Here is a 16,565-nt window from a genome sequence, read left to right as displayed (position 1 = left end):
GAGATTTTACGGCACTTGCAACACAATAATGAATAAGGTCATAGTCATACAAGTGCTGAAGTTTAGAGGTGTTACAAGAGAGTAACAAACACAAAAAAGGAGAGATAAGTACAATAGATGTTTGATAGGAAAGAAGAAGCAGCAAACCACACCAGAGCACCCGCCAACCACCCACCTCCCAAACTCAGCCAAAGTGGAAGCCTATAGAAGTAGAACGGCTACTTATACACGTATCACTATCAGTAAAGCGGATCTACCTTTACTTTGACCATATATAACAAAGCCTCCATCCCAAATGTGCTCCAGTAGTCCGGCCCAGAGCGAATTCATCAGTCAGATTCATCCTTTTGTCAAATGTACCGGGTCTGGATCCAGCACCATGTACATAAAGTATGATAAAGGTATAGTACACAATTTTTCCCCCCACTCGCTGTACAGTGTGATTTCCTTGAAGCTGAAAACCAGGATTACTAAATTATCAAGCCCTCAAAATCATTGTTGCAGCCATCTCTTCCGTCCAAGCAGAAGTGCAATCCTACTGTGTTGAATGGATGCAATCCAAAAAGTGGACATACAGATCAGATATTCAGACTTCCATGGGCGAAGGCACATGACACCATAAAGCCAGCGACACCAAGACGGAGGGTTTTATTTTCAGATCTGAAAAGCAAATGCGAGTTTTCACCTTTTCCTACCCAAACTCTTGATAGATTTTGGAGAATGAAGCATCTCTCTTGGCGTGTCAATTATCAAGTAAAATGTGTCACAAGAAAAAACATGCATCATAATACCAATAATCTTGTGTTCCCAAGCCATCATCAAGGGTTAGGAGAACCTCTAGTGTGTCCTTTAAAAATCCTACATCATGGAAACTGCAGTACGATAATGGGTAGACATTCTCTATTACTACTATATATTTTTTGAAGGAGGCTGGACATTTCTGACACTCCTTAGGCTCCCTCAGCAACACATTCCCAATCCACAACAAAGCAACACACACACAAAGAACAAAGTGTAAATTATTGAAGTGCAGTTGCTCATTTTATTACAACATTCATGGAACACAGTGCTCCTACAAGAAATTTAAGACATTAAAAATTTTGATCCCTGGGACAGAACTCTACAGAAATGACCACATGCTCATCACATCCAAGCAGCAAAATGTCATTCATTTCTGTGAAAACAGACTAATAATATTAACATGAGATTGCCAACGAATATTGTCAAAAAGCATAGTGACTTGTTCCACATAGGAAAGGAAAACACAATGTGAAACAAATACATAAATCTAACTTGTTACTTGCAATACTGCATACCAACCCTGCAGGAAACATTGAATAATAATAAAAATAGGTCGCTAAACTTAGTTACATCCAACACCATAAAGCCTTTCATGGCTAAATTTCTTCAAAATTTGAGACAGGTTGCTAACCCTACTATTCAGTTGGTTACAGGGTGATCAAAACTTTTTTTTTTTTTTTTTTTTTAAATCCAGAGCCCTATCCCCCATTTTCACAAGAAAATTTGTATAACAATGACAGCTTTTATCATGTGACCTCTCCCAGGAAAACGCAAGATTACGCCATGGTGCCTTTTGTTCAACAAAGAAAAATAAATAAAATGAGTACTGTGAAAATGTAAACTATGATCACAATGCCATGACTGATGATTTAATATTTGGCAGCAGCTGGCGGCTGTATAGATGCCAGAGATGCAGCTGTCACGCCACCCTGGTTCCACTGGGGCTTAAAGCCACCAGCACTTCCATTCTGCTGGAACGGTTTGCTCTGGCCCATTCCGTTTTGTTGATTCCCATAGCTGCCCATGCTGTTGAAGTTACTACCCTGTGATTTGAATCCACCACTGCTGAAATTGCTCTGAGGTTTGTTGTAGCCTCCCCCGTAGCTGCCGCCACCAGAGAAACGGCTCCCGCCACCACCAGAGAAGCGGTTGCCTCCACGGCCTCCATCTCTCCACCTGCTGCGTCCTGAAAAACAACAAAGTTGAAATGTTCATTTTTGTTTTTAGTAGGAGTTTTACAGCACTTACAACACAATAAGGTCTTATAAATCCCGAAGATTAGAAGTGTTAAAAGTGAGAAACAAACACAAAAAAGGAGGAGAGATAAGGACGATGGATGTTTCATAGGAAAGAAGGGAGCAAACTACACAAGAGCACCCGCTATGTTATTCGTCCTCAAGGTGAAAAAAAAATCTAACAAAATCTTTGGACGCGCCATTTACCAACCCTTTACAGGGCGGTCAACAAAATATGCACAGCTGTCTGTACCCCCAGTTTACATACAGTACACATGACCAGAATCTGAAGTTGATCGCATTATCTATTAACATATAAATTCTGCAGCCTCTTAACGTCGTAATTATTTTTATGTGAAATTATTCTCTTGACCCACATTTAACAAGGGTAAAGCACAACTAAGCATAATAAGGACACAACTAGCATCCCCAACCCTTCACTTCCAAGCATCAAAATGAACAAGTCCATCAAACATCAACCAAACATATTGCTACCTCAGAATGATAAAGTTCTATCAGACATTTTTAGCTAAGACCATCAGAAACCAAATGTTCTCTCAGTTCTATCAAAATCGTAAGATTATTTAGAAAAAAGCTTGACGTGAAACAAATTTTTTGCCCGTCAAATTTCTCAAAACTAGGTAGGCCTACTGAGTAGACAAATTTTAAGGTAGAGATGTATCAAATGACCAATCTTCTAATTGAACAGTCAAAAAATGTGGTTGTGAAAAATATTAACAAAATGACTTACACATTACTAAATGTGAAGCTAAGAAAACGTACCTCCTCCCCTCATGCCCTTTGAGTTCTCCTCCAACTGCAACAGCTTAGGACTGATGACCTGTTTCGCCTCCCTCAACACATTCACCAAGTCTGAAGCTTGCTTTGCGTTTCCAGGAGTGAAGAAAGTGTAGGCTGTGCCTGTGTTTGTTGAGCGACCAGTGCGCCCAATACGATGTACATAGTCCTCTGAGCAGTTGGGGTAGTCAAAGTTGATGACAAATTTGATGTCTTCCACATCTGTGAGAAACGGTGGTTGATGGTTAGTACAAATCAAAAGCACAGCCCCATGACTGCAGGATTGATGGGCCCTACTCTTGTTCCGAAAAACCACTCCCAATTGTGGAAAATTACAAAAAATTTCACCCAGCATGTTGTTCTTGCCTGCCAATCATATTCTGCAACCACGGGGCAAAATATGCAAACTTTTATTACATATTAATACTTAACACTTATCTTTATAACAAAAATACAAGCGGTAAAATCAACTGAGATATGAGAAAGTCCACTTTCGTGCAAAAGGAAGGATCCAAAGCACTCGCGTGGCATTTTGCCCACAAAAAAAGTGTCTTAACACTGAGATAGCGTTGAAATCTCTCGATAAGTGCCTTCCAAGCGTTTAGATGAACTGGTGGCAATAAGACTACAGAGTCCTCTGGTGGTGTTTTAAGTTCCGTCAAGCAGCATCAATTTTATTCATACAACCTACAGTTTAATCCTTCAAAAGTTACGGTCATTCTTCATTATTGCATGTTATACCTTTATAAATTATGCAACAAGAATTTAAAACAAGACTAAAGAAATCCCTTTGGCTTTCTTCAGTAAACTAAAATGGGGCTCAAGGAGCCAGATTTCACCCTATGATAGATACTGCATTTGCTTCACCACCCCACACAATTGCCACTCAGTACTTACGCCCGGCGTGCACTACCTGGCCAGCCCAAGGCTCACAAGAAGCTCAGACTGGCAACGGCTTCGAGATCATTATGAACGCCACTCCTTGTCAGTGCCCACTGTGGGATGCTTCTCTATGTGTGTGTCAAGTTATTCACACTGTCTGCATCAGCCATCAATCACCGCTTCTTTATATCTACTAGATTAAATAAAAACAAAGAATTAAAGATTCTATGTCAGGCTGATCAGATATATGTGTACTTGTTAAACTTAGCATTCATTTAAGAGATGAAAACAATGTTGTGTATCAGGTAGATCAAGGGTGGGCAAACTATGGCCCTTCTTATCACGGTAGTTTCGTGAAGCTCGCAGAAACATTCGGCAATTTTTACAGCGGTCACATCTATTACTATTCATGTACAGTAGGGCCAAGACTAGTTTTCTTTCTATAAATTATAGAAATTTTTGTTTAAATATAAGGTTGCCTAGCACACCAAGTCAACTTGTAAATGATACGGCCTTTTGATGTTTGTGGTCTAGTCGAAATGGCCAACTATCGAAAAAGTTTGCCCACCCCTGAAGTAAATCCTAAACCAAGAAAATATAAAAGACCCAAGAGAACTATAAAAGAAAGTGGTATTACAAGAGAGATGAGTCTATTAAAAAACAAGTTAACAGTTACTGATAATCAAGTCGTAAGTACGAAGGCAATAACACTTCAGCTTGCCCCTTGTACAAAAACTGTAACAATTAATTGTGGCTGCTGGACACTTGCTGCTGAAAGGAGGAACTGAAGTTATCAAAAAGCATAAATGCACTAACACTCAAGACCACATGCCAAGTTAATCCTACAATTTATCAGACAAAATATACAACATGAACATCTCAACTCACAAAAATAATCTTTAAACCTCTCTAATAGGCAATGGTCAATAGAGACTAAAACTATTACCCAAAAAAATTTCTTTGATGACAATCTCCTAATCGTATTGAAAAAAAAAAAAAAAATCAATTCAAAACACATTCATGAAGAAAAGTCACCAAGTAACAAAAACAATCTAAAGCAATACTAAATACACAACACACATATTTCATTGTGGATAGGCAAACTCACAGAACCTATCAAGAAAGGATGCAAATGAAGTGTGTGGTGAATGTTTGGAGGGTGGGAGCTCATTTCATAAATCTTTGTTTCTACTTTTGGAGTCGCAAACTCCAGGACAAAATAAAAACAAACTCCTGAATTTTAAGTGAAACCATATATAACCCCTGCCCCTAATTTATTCAAACAGAAAATAGAACAGTTTTGACATCTTACCTAATCCCCGAGAGGCAACATCTGTAGCAACAAGGATAGGATTTCTGCCATTGCGGAAATCTGAGGGTGACAAAAAGAGATACATGAAGGACTCAATCTTGCAAGATCTTGTATAACATCAGGGATGCCAAATGATTTTTGAAAAAAAAAATTTTTAATGAGCGGAGCATCACATCTCACCTTAACCGAACCTTGTAAAGCTTTTAAATGAGCGAACAAAAACACATTCTCTTACCTCTCACCTTTCCTTTGCAATTCCAAAGGATGAAAAAAAAAACCGGAAAAACCGGACATTTGGCATCCCACTGAACACTAGTGCATTCTTCACGTTCTAGAATAGTGAAACCTTAACACACAAAAAATCTTACCATTCAAAGCCCAGTCACGCTCTTGCTGAGATTTGTCACCATGGATGCTCAACACAGGCCACCTGAAGCATAAAATCATCTCATTAGCACTTTGTTACAAAACATTAAACAGACAACGTAATATTGGAATTTATGCCTGCCATACAATTAGCCTATCGATTTTTTGCCCTAATTAAAAACAATGATCAGGAAAAAATTTTAACATGACACATTTCGAAACCAGCAAAAGCCAGGAATATACTTCATACCATAAACTTCAGTCATGGAGAGTGACTGAAATCTAAATCTAGTAGTGTATTTGGGGGGTGACTGAAACTGAAACATGATTCTCATAACGTCTAGATCTAGAAATTACATGAGAGCCTGCAGTTTCTTGTCACGGAGTTCAAACGGTTTTTGTGTCCAGTGTCCAAAGCATGATCACGAAAGGCTTTCTTCCCACTTGAGCCATACATGAGGGTCTTCCCGCAAGCAACACAAGGTCTGGCACCCATGTGTTAAAGACCGAAAACACTAGAAAAATATTTAATCACATCAAACCACTTTGCATATCACTGTGTCAGTTTGAGGTCAAATGAATTTTTGAAAAAAATATAAAAAATATTACCCTAAAAACTGAACATTCTAAAATTAATGGTTAAAAGAAAAACAAACTTACCCATCACGCTTCATTCGGCGGGCGATATCATCAGCCTTTCTTTTTGTTTCTACAAATATGAGAGTTTTGTTTTCTTTCTCCTGCATGATTTCATTCAGAAGTTTCACAAGTCTGTAGAAACAAAAATGTGAAAAATTAAATCAAGGCACAATTGAATAAAAAGACAAAACTAGAAAAAATTAAATGCAATTATTATTGAACATTGTAACTAAAAAAAAAACATTTAAGGCGTCATACCAACTATCATAAAACCAAAAGCAGTACTTGTGCTGTAAAACAAACATTTACTCGTATAAAAAAGAAAAGGTAGCCCATTCCTATTAAGTAGTTAACAGGCACAGGAGGGAAGTGGATCAGCAGTAGAAAACAGTTTACTTACTTTTCCTCTTTCTCATGGTCCATGCATACATCAATGATCTGTAGAATGTTGTGGTTAGCAGTCAGCTGCAGGGCACCAATGTTCACCTGGATGTAGTCATTGAGGAATTCTTCTGCAAGCCGGCGAACTTCCTTGGGCCACGTGGCACTCCACATAAGAGTCTGTCTGTCAGGCTGTGAAAATATTTCAAGGCAAAATTTAAAACTTGTCGCGCTTATACTTTTGCAAGTCATGTTATATAAAACAAAACCAATGACCAAAAAAAAATATTTTAAAATAAGAATGAACTTTTTTTTTAAAAGGGTACAGAATGAAACACCCCATTCAACACAACATAATCATTCAACAAGACTGAATAAAAATGCAAATGGTTTGCTGTACTCTAAATTTTTATCAGCCAGAACAACAAGCTCGAAGTCTTTTACATTTACCTCCTTCCGCCAGAATGACACAGAACATGTTTTCACCACCCATAATTAAATACACAAATCCACGTTTGTAATAATGGCCATTTTTTAAACAAAAACTTGACACTTAAATTGGTATTTTTTAATGGAAGCGCATTGTGTCAGGCAATTTCGGAATTTTAAAATCTGCTTTTTTCAAGTCCAACCTCACCCTGGAGTTGCAGACAATTTTTTGGCATAGTGATTGAGTTAAATCTAGATTCAAATTTGTTGATGATACAGAAACGATAGAGCTTAAGCAATGTCAAAATTATTTAATTCTGGCTGTTCAGAAAAATCCATCAAATAATTCAGGCTGATGAGTAGCGGTGTCCAAATTTTATCCAGTAAAACTTTTACTTTATATACGCACTGCCACAGGCAGAATGTCAAAAATTCATAACTAAACCGTTTGATCACCTCTTCCTAAAGAACCCTCTCCACAAGATTCATGATTTAACTTACTCTGATTTGGTCCAAAATTTTCCTGATCTGGGGCTCAAATCCCATGTCCAACATACGATCTGCCTCATCAAGCACGAGGTAGGTAGTTCTGCGGAGGTTAGTCTTGCCTGCCTCAAGAAAATCTATGAGACGGCCTGGAGTTGCAATGCAAATTTCAGCACCTGAAAAAATGACAGGAAACTCAAATTCCAGTTCCTAATTTTATTTTTTTTTCAACAAGACCACAATTTGACACTGATCAATTCATGCTAATAGGATGATACAAGCTGAAACTTAAAATAAAATGTTACCCACACAATTAAGACACACATTACGATAAAAAATCTTAAGGCTCACCAAAAACCCACGCACACAATCCCTCATAAAGGGTATTGGGAGGGGGATAACATTGGATGAATAGCTGTCTGTTTCGAAATTAAGAAATTCTTAATTAAAATAACATCCCTTCCCCAAAATTGGGATTCTTTCGTAGCCAGCATTAAGAAACAACTCTTCAATAATAGGAAAACAAGCAAAATTACTCCCAATATAATATTCACACAAACTTAACCTAACCTGAGCACATGTTATTCAAGTACTATGGTCCCCACACTACACATACCCCTCTCCAAATCTCGAAGCTGTGGTCCCTTAGGAGCTCCACCATACACACAAGCTGTCTTCAACTGTGATGCTCTGCCAAACTCATTAGAGACTTCCAACACCTGCTGTGCCAATTCTCTTGTTGGAACCAGCACAAGAACCTGTCAGGCAAAGACAAGTTCAAAAGAAACATTAGTTCATGCACTCCACCTGCATCTGAGAAATAACCACAAAACAAATGCATATCTAAAAAGAGAATGATCAGGCTTATTTTCCAGCTGGTGCAAGGAATTAGTGATACCCTGAACAACTCACCCCTCTGACATTATCCTAATGTGACATGACAGACACAACAAGAATATGACTTGTTCTTTTGGGGGGGGGGTTCCTGGTTTTTAGTAAGTGGTATACAACACTTGTAACACAATAAGGTCATCTAAGGGCCAAAAATTAGGTGTTACAAGAGAGTAACATACACAAAAAAGAAATTGGGGAGATAAAGACGACAGATGTTTGACAGGAAAAAAAGCAAACCACACCATAGCACCCGCCAACCACCCAGCTTGAATGATATTAAGTGCACAAAGAAAACACCCATACTGAGCAAACCATATCCATAGTTTTCTTTTTGTTTGTTGTTTTCATCAGAGTTTTACGGCACTTGCAACACAATAAGGTCATATTATAAGTGACGAAGATAGAGATGTTACAAGGGAGTAACAAACACAAAAAAGGAGGGGAGATATAAAGACGATAGATGTTCGATAGGAAAGAAGGAGCAAAACACACCGGAGCACCTGCCAATCACCCACATAGCCATAGTGAGCGTGTTTCTTAGAAAAACGTAAACTGACATAGTTCTTGTGCAAAAAGTCACGTTCCTTTAGTCTAACTCTCTAAATACCTCCAACAATAACAAACAGTAGACATGTAACATACAAACACCTCAGACAAGAAGATATCAATAAGACCCTACCATTTATGAGCAATACATGTCATCAAAATTTAAACTGTCAGATAACCTAAACCACAACTTTGACAGGCAAGACATCACTTACTATTGGGCCGTCTCCATGTTCCAAGTAAGGCTGGTGGTTCACATGCACAATGGCAGGTAAGATGAACTGGGATAAAAAAGTTAATAAAAAGATAAATTGAAGAGGCCTATTTAAATGATTTCTCAAGATACTAAGTAAAATACAACATTTGACAAAATAAGTCTAAAAATCGCTTATCCAAAACTAGTCAAAGCGAATTTGTCAACCTCTTTCATGAAAAATATCAGTACTTAAAATAAATGTCATTGTGCCATGTTGTATACCGCTTAATACAAAATGCATCAAGGGAAAGTTTTCATGGTCTTACTGTTGCATCGCAATAAAAATACCATTACAAGTTAATAATGGTACAGGTGAGTGAGCAATGCAAAACAACAACATATACACACAAAACGCATTTTGAGAAAAGGAATTACCCCCAATGTTTTTCCAGAGCCTGTTTGGGCAATTCCAACCAAATTTCTTCCCGAAAGAGCAATAGGCCAGGCTTGACTTTGAATTGCTGTGGGTGACTGCCAACTGTTCCTACGTATCTGACTCATGACATAATCTGAAACACAATGATCACATAATAAAGAAGGGAAACTAACAAAACCCATGAAAGTACCATCTAATAAACATTTTCTTCCTGTGTTTTCCAAACGAAATGAAATACAATACCACTCATACAATAAGCTCAAAATTAGGAATGAAACAAAAAGCAGATTTGAAAACAATGCATACATACATTAAGGCTTTCTTTTAGTTCCCATTGCTTGAACAGTTTTGAAATAGAGAAATTCTCCAAGACTGATTCGGGAGTGACAACAAAGATTTAAGAAACAAAAACAAAACAAAAACAGCGTATCACTACAAACATATTGTTCCAAAATGTAACACCTCACTGAAAATAGCAATAAATATAATAATCAAAGCATTATAATAACTTAGCGGTGTCAACGTGAAGTATCTACCTGGAAAATTTCCCTCCTCAAATGTGAAGATAGGGTTTGGTATGCTCTTGCCAGAAATGGTAATTTGCTTGTCTCCATGAAACTGCTGGATCTCCATCTGCAAAAAGATAAATTGCAAAATTGAGGCAACATTTAGTCAAGAAGGTGCCCCCTAAAAACATAAGTGTCAAAAACTTGATTCACACAGACAGGAATTCTCTATATCTGCAGGTAAATTTACATTGCGACAAAATTCGAAACAGAAAAAAAGTGCACTGGCACTGGTGATACTTTTTGCTATCAACCCACTATTAGTCCTTTGAGACAGAATCTTCATTTCAGCTTAAAACAAAAAGATCAAGCAATGAAAATGAAAAATTAAATTTTCATCTAAATCGTTTTAAAATGGGCTTAAATGAAAATAAAGTAAATTCTAAGAACTATGGTTTTTAAATTTTAAAATATCGCCAAAATGTGGGACATGCAGGGCTGCCAACCCATCTCCATGGTTTTTAGTAATGACCATGAAGAAAATTCGTAATTTCCTATAAAAATTAGTAATAGTGCTCTCATTTTCAAATTACTATAATTGCAATGAACAAAAATGTTTTATTTACGGAAAAATGAGCGGGGCGAAGAATCAGTCTCACGCCGCGGGTCGGCCAGGGTCAATCGATAAAATCTATTTTTAGACTGCTTGGGTCTCAGTAGCAAGGCAGCGATGCTTCTACTCGTGTACGGTATTATTGTGGACAAGATTAACTCGCGCGAAGTGGGCCAGCTGTTCCTTTTTTGGGGGGGACATGGGGTCGATTTAAAGATTGGCAGTTTTCCGACTATTGGCGGACGATTTACACGTTTGCACTAAAACTTGTAAAATAAAAAAAGAGCCCAAATATATTTTTTTATAGCCAAAAATCTGCAGACGGTAAAAATCGTAAAAAATCGCCTTACGATCGGAATTTCATAGAGAGGCTAAAAAATCAATGATTACGACAAAATCCGAATGGTTGGCAGCCCTGGACATGTCTTGATGTGTTTTGAGGAAAAACTTCATAAGTCAGTAACGATTTGGAGTATATGATGAAAGAAACTTGGCATCTTCATGTCATTTTTAGTGCAGAATCTAGTTCTGCTATCACTTTTTCGATGTCTTTATAACTTTGGATCTTAAAGACTTATTTGCGTGACCGTTTTTTTTACTGCAACGCGATCACCCAGTAAAGCGGTATCTGGAAAACCTGCGATAGTCATCGTGGCATATTTAGTTATAGGCAGCCAATCACATGCCGCTTAACGATCATGAGCCTCTTGCATGCCAGCACCTTGCGTTTAGAAATTGTGATCTAGTTTCCAGCTCTAGTGTTTTATCAATGGATGGGTGGTAATTTTAAGTTGGTACGTAAAATGTACTATATGCAGAGATCTGAAATTTTACAGCAATAAAGAAGACATGGGCACCTGTGTGGTTGGCGATCAACCAGCAGCCCCGCTTAGTTTTCGAACCGCAGAGGAAATTTGCACAAACAGGGCAATTTCTCCGGTTCTAGAAACAGTTCGAGATTGTACGTTGGCATGTCGTTAGTTTTACTTTTCCTCTGATTGGTTGCCAAGTTTCATTTATTTTCGTCCACAAGTTTTCCTGTAATTTTACTTAGAAGAGTCACTTCTGATTCCGAGCAGCCCAAAAATTACCCCTCGTGCGGAGGCCAATTTCCGGCCCAAGGCGCAGCAGGCGATTGGCATTGCTATAAGATCATGCCCCATGGGCGACATCTTTTTTACATAAACTTGAAACAAGCATGGCATAATTTTGACCAATAAAAGGACAAATCATACTTATAGCAACCTCTCTCTATTAAAAAAAATTTTTTTTTTTTTAAACCAATCCAAAAAATGAAAACACTAACCGGTGATCTGTTGGTAACAGCAGGATGTTCTTTGTAAAAGTTCTTTTCAAACTTTTGAAGGGTGGCCATATCCCATCTTGGTTTCCTTAGTCGTTCTCCTGGCTGAGATCCCTTCATTGAACCTCTGAAGCCACCACCACCTCCACCACGTCCATAGTCTCTGTCGCGGCTATTTCCTCTTCTGGAACCACCATCTCTTCTGAAAGAAAAATCACAAGTATTTTTTTTTTATTCACAATAAACAAAAACATGCTTTCAATGCAAGTCGTAGCAAACACTTGATGACATGTCACTAGTGTACCAGAACATAACTCCAATTTCCACAGAACACCTTGTGACTAATGACTAATGGAACTCCAGGCAAAATAAAATAAAACGTGTTACATTACATGAAGTGAAAAATCAAACAATGAAAAACCCAATACTTACACACATAAATCATATCTTATTTGCAATATCAAAAATATAAAATATTACCATTATTCTCATTATGTCATCAGTTCTTATAACTTGTTCTAAGACAGACAACAAAAATCCAGCGCACACAGTTGAAAATGAAACCAAAACCAAATTATATAATTATGGGTCTAATCTCCTTCCACTTCCCCAGCATAGGCTGGCAAAGTGATAACAAAGACAGTACGATGACGTAATTGCAAAACATCAAATTATGGTCAAATTCTGGGGGGATATCCCCCCCGGCCACGTTTTTGTTAGGTCAGGGGGGGGGCAATGTGCTCTGAGTTCCTGCTGACAAAAAGTTTAAAGGGTGCTTCCCGCAAAAGAGCAGGCAGAGTTAGTTTTTAGAAAAGTCCAGTGCAACAGACAGCACAAATAAATCGGGATACACACCATCCAAATAGTGATGCTTGAGATTGAAGCAAAATATCGAGATATTTCGATTAAATCAGGATGAGTGGCAGATCTGTATTATTCAAATTTGTTCAGGCTCATGGGTGGATTCCACGTACAGTTAGTCCGGACAGGATTTTTTTACCGCAGCCATGCTGTAGTCAACTGCAGTTGGTCAATTTGCTGAAGGTGCAATAGCTAAATTTTATTAACTGAAGTTAATCTCATACTGATACTGCGTTTGCGACAAAATAAAGGTCACCCAGTTTACTTCATACTGAAGTAAAAATCCAGGCTGTATTCTAGGATGGCGGATAGCGAGACAATCTCCTTGCAATTTACACTGTTCTGAAAATACGCCAAAGAGAAGACCACGTCGCCTTTGGTCCACAGATTGCCTTTTAAAGAGGGCTGAACTGTCAAATGTAAACTCTTGACAGCGCATTTTGTTTTTTTTAACACAATAAAACAAGTCGCTCACGAGCCATTTCGTCAATTTTGATACATCCAACCCAAATTTGACATAAGTTTTAGTGTTAGGACGCCATTTTCAATAATTTTGTCATTAAGTGTGGGGCCGTCGCCTGACGAAACATCAAAGGCAAGCGCCAGCGTGCCTCGACACAGCAGCTCCTTTGTTGACACATGATGAAGATATTTAGCTCGCCAAAAATGAGGCGGGGACTGACTGCAGTTGGACCGGATGGCTGACGCAAGACATGTTTTTCTTATCACACGTTATGATGTAACTGCAGCTGCAGTCAAAATCCTGTCTGGATTAACTGTAGGCCTCTACCCGTATTAGGCCTTGGCCGAAAGTTAGCATTTTATAGCCTAGGCCTATTATAAATTAGATCATCTATATCTCGATCTACATATATATATCTAGATCTAGAGATCTATTTTATTTGATCGAGAACTACATCTCTAGATCTAGAATCTAGCCTATTAGGCCTAGATCTATAATAGGTTCTAGACAATCTAGGTAGGCTATTAGTTGACACAAGCGGATAACTAGATTATAACGACAACTTAACGCCATAGGCCGATATTTATAGTAACAGCAATTTTGTTTGGCCTCGCAAAGGGGATGCCCGCAGCATCATCTGATCGTGATTTTATAAGCCTAGAGACCTAGTGGGGATTTTGCATTGCGCTGGGTTTGCACAGGCAGTTTCCAGGCCCCTTCCCCTTGTAGATCTACATTTGTAGTTTTTTTCCATTTGCAGCTCAGCGTCCTATCGAATCCAATCTCTTGTAAGTGCTTAATTTCTTGTGCTTACATTACAAAACTTTAAAAGAAAACGGTCAATCGTTTGTACTGCATCGTTGAACTTTGAACTTGCTTTTGTAGCCTTTCCAAATGGAAGTGGCTATCCTCACCCGGGGTGAGAATAATACAATCTAGAATCTACCTCTCACCGCAGGTGAGAATTGCCAGCGTTGGCCATTTTCACCCGTTGTGAAACAAGACCTGTTTTTCCTCATTTCAGAATACTGTATCGGTGTGGATGATCAAATTGACAAAAGCCAAGAAAAAATTATGTTATAGCACAAAAGTAAGCTAATTTGAACGTCTACAAAGATGCTATGACTTTCACTTTTCGAATCGAGCCGAACTACGTGGGTCGCCATTTTGTTTTGCCCGGAAGTTCTCGCAAGATCTACGACTCCTCTCCCCCTTCTCTCTCTCTCTGTCTTTCTGAGTACTGTATATCCGTGCGGACGATCAAATTGACCAAAATAAAGTTTTTAAATGATGTGAAAACACAAAAGTAAATTAATTAAAATTTGGTTGTCTACAAAAATGCTACGACTAACTTTTTGAATCGAGCCGAACTACGCGGGTCGCCATTTATTTTGGCCATCTCTATTCTCACCCGGGATGAGAATAGTGCAGGCTTGTCTTTTGGCTATTCTCACCCGGTGCGCGTTCACCGTTATAGCCTAGATCTAGGCCAACAAATTTTGCGTTCACCCTAAACCACAGAATTCTACACTGTGATAACAGAAAAATTGTAGAATTCTGTGCCGTGAACAAACGTTCCATTACAACTGTAGCCTACTAAAAGCGTACAATTTTGTATGGGCAGTGGAAAGAGAGAGAAAGAGACAGAGAGAGGAGTAGCGCGAGAACTTCCGGTCAAAACAAAATGGCGACCCGCGTAGTTCGGCTCGATTCGAAAAGTTAAATAGCCGTAGCATCTTTGTAGACAACCAAATTAATTTACTTTTGTGTTTTAACATCAGTTTTTAACTTTGTTTTGGTCAATTTGATCATCCACACTGATAGACAGTATTCAGAAAGAGACAGAGAGAGAGAGAGAGAGGGGAGGAGTAGATCTTGCGAGAACTTCCGGGCAAAACAAAATGGCGACCCGCGTAGTTCGGCTCGATTCGAACAATGAAATAGCCATAGCATCGTTGAAGACGATCAAATTAGCTTACTTTTGTGCTATAACGTAATTTTTTCTTGGCTTTTATCAATTTGATCATCCACACCGATAGTATTCCAAAATGAGGAAAAGCAGGTCTTGTTTCGCACCGGGTGAGAATAGCCTACGCTGGCAAGTCTCACCCGGGGTGAGAGGTAGATCGTTTTTCTATTCTCACCCCGGATGAGAATAGCCACTTCCTTTATTTTTTTTTACCGAAAGTTCTCGTGTGAACACACACCGGGCGGGTGAGAATAGCCAAAAGACTCGCCTGCGCTATTCTTCGGATGAGAATAGAGAGGTGGCCTTTCCAAATTGACGTAGGCCTAGAATCTAGATTTCTAGATCTACCCTCATCAATCTTCTCAGTTTACGTGTAAACTGTCACGCGTACAGCATCAGAATCATTCTGTGAACCTATCACTTTTGCAAGTTGCACTAATCCGAGTCGGCAGGCTGCCGGCTGCCGTTGTGCTGTCGTGTTGCCACCATGAATCATGAAAGACAACAAAGTGGGAATCCCTCCTTCCGACTTCAATTTGATTCTACAGAAGCATTTCATTTCCCAGAAACCCACATAATAATGCTGTCATGTTATGTAAGACTAATCTAGATCTAGATTTAGATCTAGATTCTAGATCTAGATATCTAGATCTAGACTCTAGATTAGAATATACAGAACACTAATCTAGATTCTAGATCTACAGTTCGATAAGAAAAGAAAGAATTGATTGGCAGACATCAAGGATCAGTCCAGTGACGGGCGTCGCAGGGCACTCCTCGTTCTCATCGCACTCAACAAAGCTGGGGAATAGACTCTATCAATTTTACACTTCATTCAAAATTAAATTCATTCACAGCCCCCTATATATGTTTTATTTGGCGTTGGTCATCTTTATGATGAATACAATGTTTTAAATAGTCAATGAGCAGCTCCTGAAATAGCAGAATTTCTTCTTTGTAGCCAATGTCATCGCCATCATGGCCAAGCCATGAGGCGACAGAAGCCGGCAGAAGAGCCATACCATAATTGCAATGGAACTCAAAAATTGAAATATGTACTTACCCGCCACCTCGTCTGTCTCGTGAAGAATCGAATCTCCGTGACATCTCCGTAAAATATATGTTCTTATAAACTTCAAAATAAATAAAACACTCTGTAAAATTTACTTATTCCGTTTTCGTCTAACGACCTCGCCTTCGTGTTGAGGTGAGGAGAACGCAAAAGACGGTTACAACACGTGAGACTAGAAATTATGTTGATTTTAGCGAATGAATACCTTTATGATAATGAGTGCCATGTCTGTTTACATGATTTCATCGTAGACAGCAATAAATCTATAGAAAGATGAAAAATACTATACATTTTTATTAGGTACAGTGAATTGTATCTTTTCAATTCTGTTGAAATTCACTATTTCTTTAATTTTTTTACTAAGGATTTCGAACTAT

At 38.5% G+C, this 16,565-nt stretch overlaps 1 protein-coding gene across 2 annotated transcripts; it reads right to left on the bottom strand.

Annotated features, from left to right (window-relative positions):
• Positions 1 to 1,015: 1,015 nt before the first annotated feature.
• On the bottom strand, positions 1,016 to 16,363 carry ddx5 (ATP-dependent RNA helicase DDX5). Of its 2 annotated transcripts, none has more exons than XM_013089150.2 (13): positions 16,180 to 16,363; positions 11,827 to 12,022; positions 9,938 to 10,034; positions 9,401 to 9,534; positions 8,985 to 9,050; positions 7,946 to 8,087; positions 7,345 to 7,505; positions 6,434 to 6,606; positions 6,055 to 6,165; positions 5,397 to 5,458; positions 5,029 to 5,088; positions 2,820 to 3,056; positions 1,016 to 1,987 (listed from the first exon to the last, which is right to left on the bottom strand). In XM_013089150.2, exons 1-13 carry the CDS (start codon positions 16,221 to 16,223, stop codon positions 1,671 to 1,673), a joined length of 1,800 nt encoding a protein of 599 aa, XP_012944604.1. In that variant the 5' UTR covers positions 16,224 to 16,363; the 3' UTR covers positions 1,016 to 1,670.
• Between the last annotated feature and the right edge of the window lie 202 nt (positions 16,364 to 16,565).

This window comes from Aplysia californica, unplaced genomic scaffold (genome assembly GCF_000002075.1).
Source record: "Aplysia californica isolate F4 #8 unplaced genomic scaffold, AplCal3.0 scaffold00884, whole genome shotgun sequence".
Lineage (NCBI taxonomy): Eukaryota > Metazoa > Mollusca > Gastropoda > Aplysiida > Aplysiidae > Aplysia > Aplysia californica.
The sequence above is the reverse complement of the archived record's forward strand: the minus strand, read 5'-3'. Positions and strand labels throughout refer to the sequence as shown.

Bases quoted from the DNA above. Each gene is read 5' to 3' on its own strand.
- ddx5 (XM_013089150.2), bottom strand. From the start codon at position 16,223: ATGTCACGGAGATTCGATTCTTCACGAGACAGACGAGGTGGCGG. The intron at 10,035-11,826 runs GTTAGTGTTTTC...ATCTTTTTGCAG, and splicing joins CTGTTACCAACAGATCACCG to ATGGAGATCCAGCAGTTTCA. The intron at 8,088-8,984 runs GTAAGTGATGTC...TTTGCCTGACAG, and splicing joins AACATGGAGACGGCCCAATA to GTTCTTGTGCTGGTTCCAAC.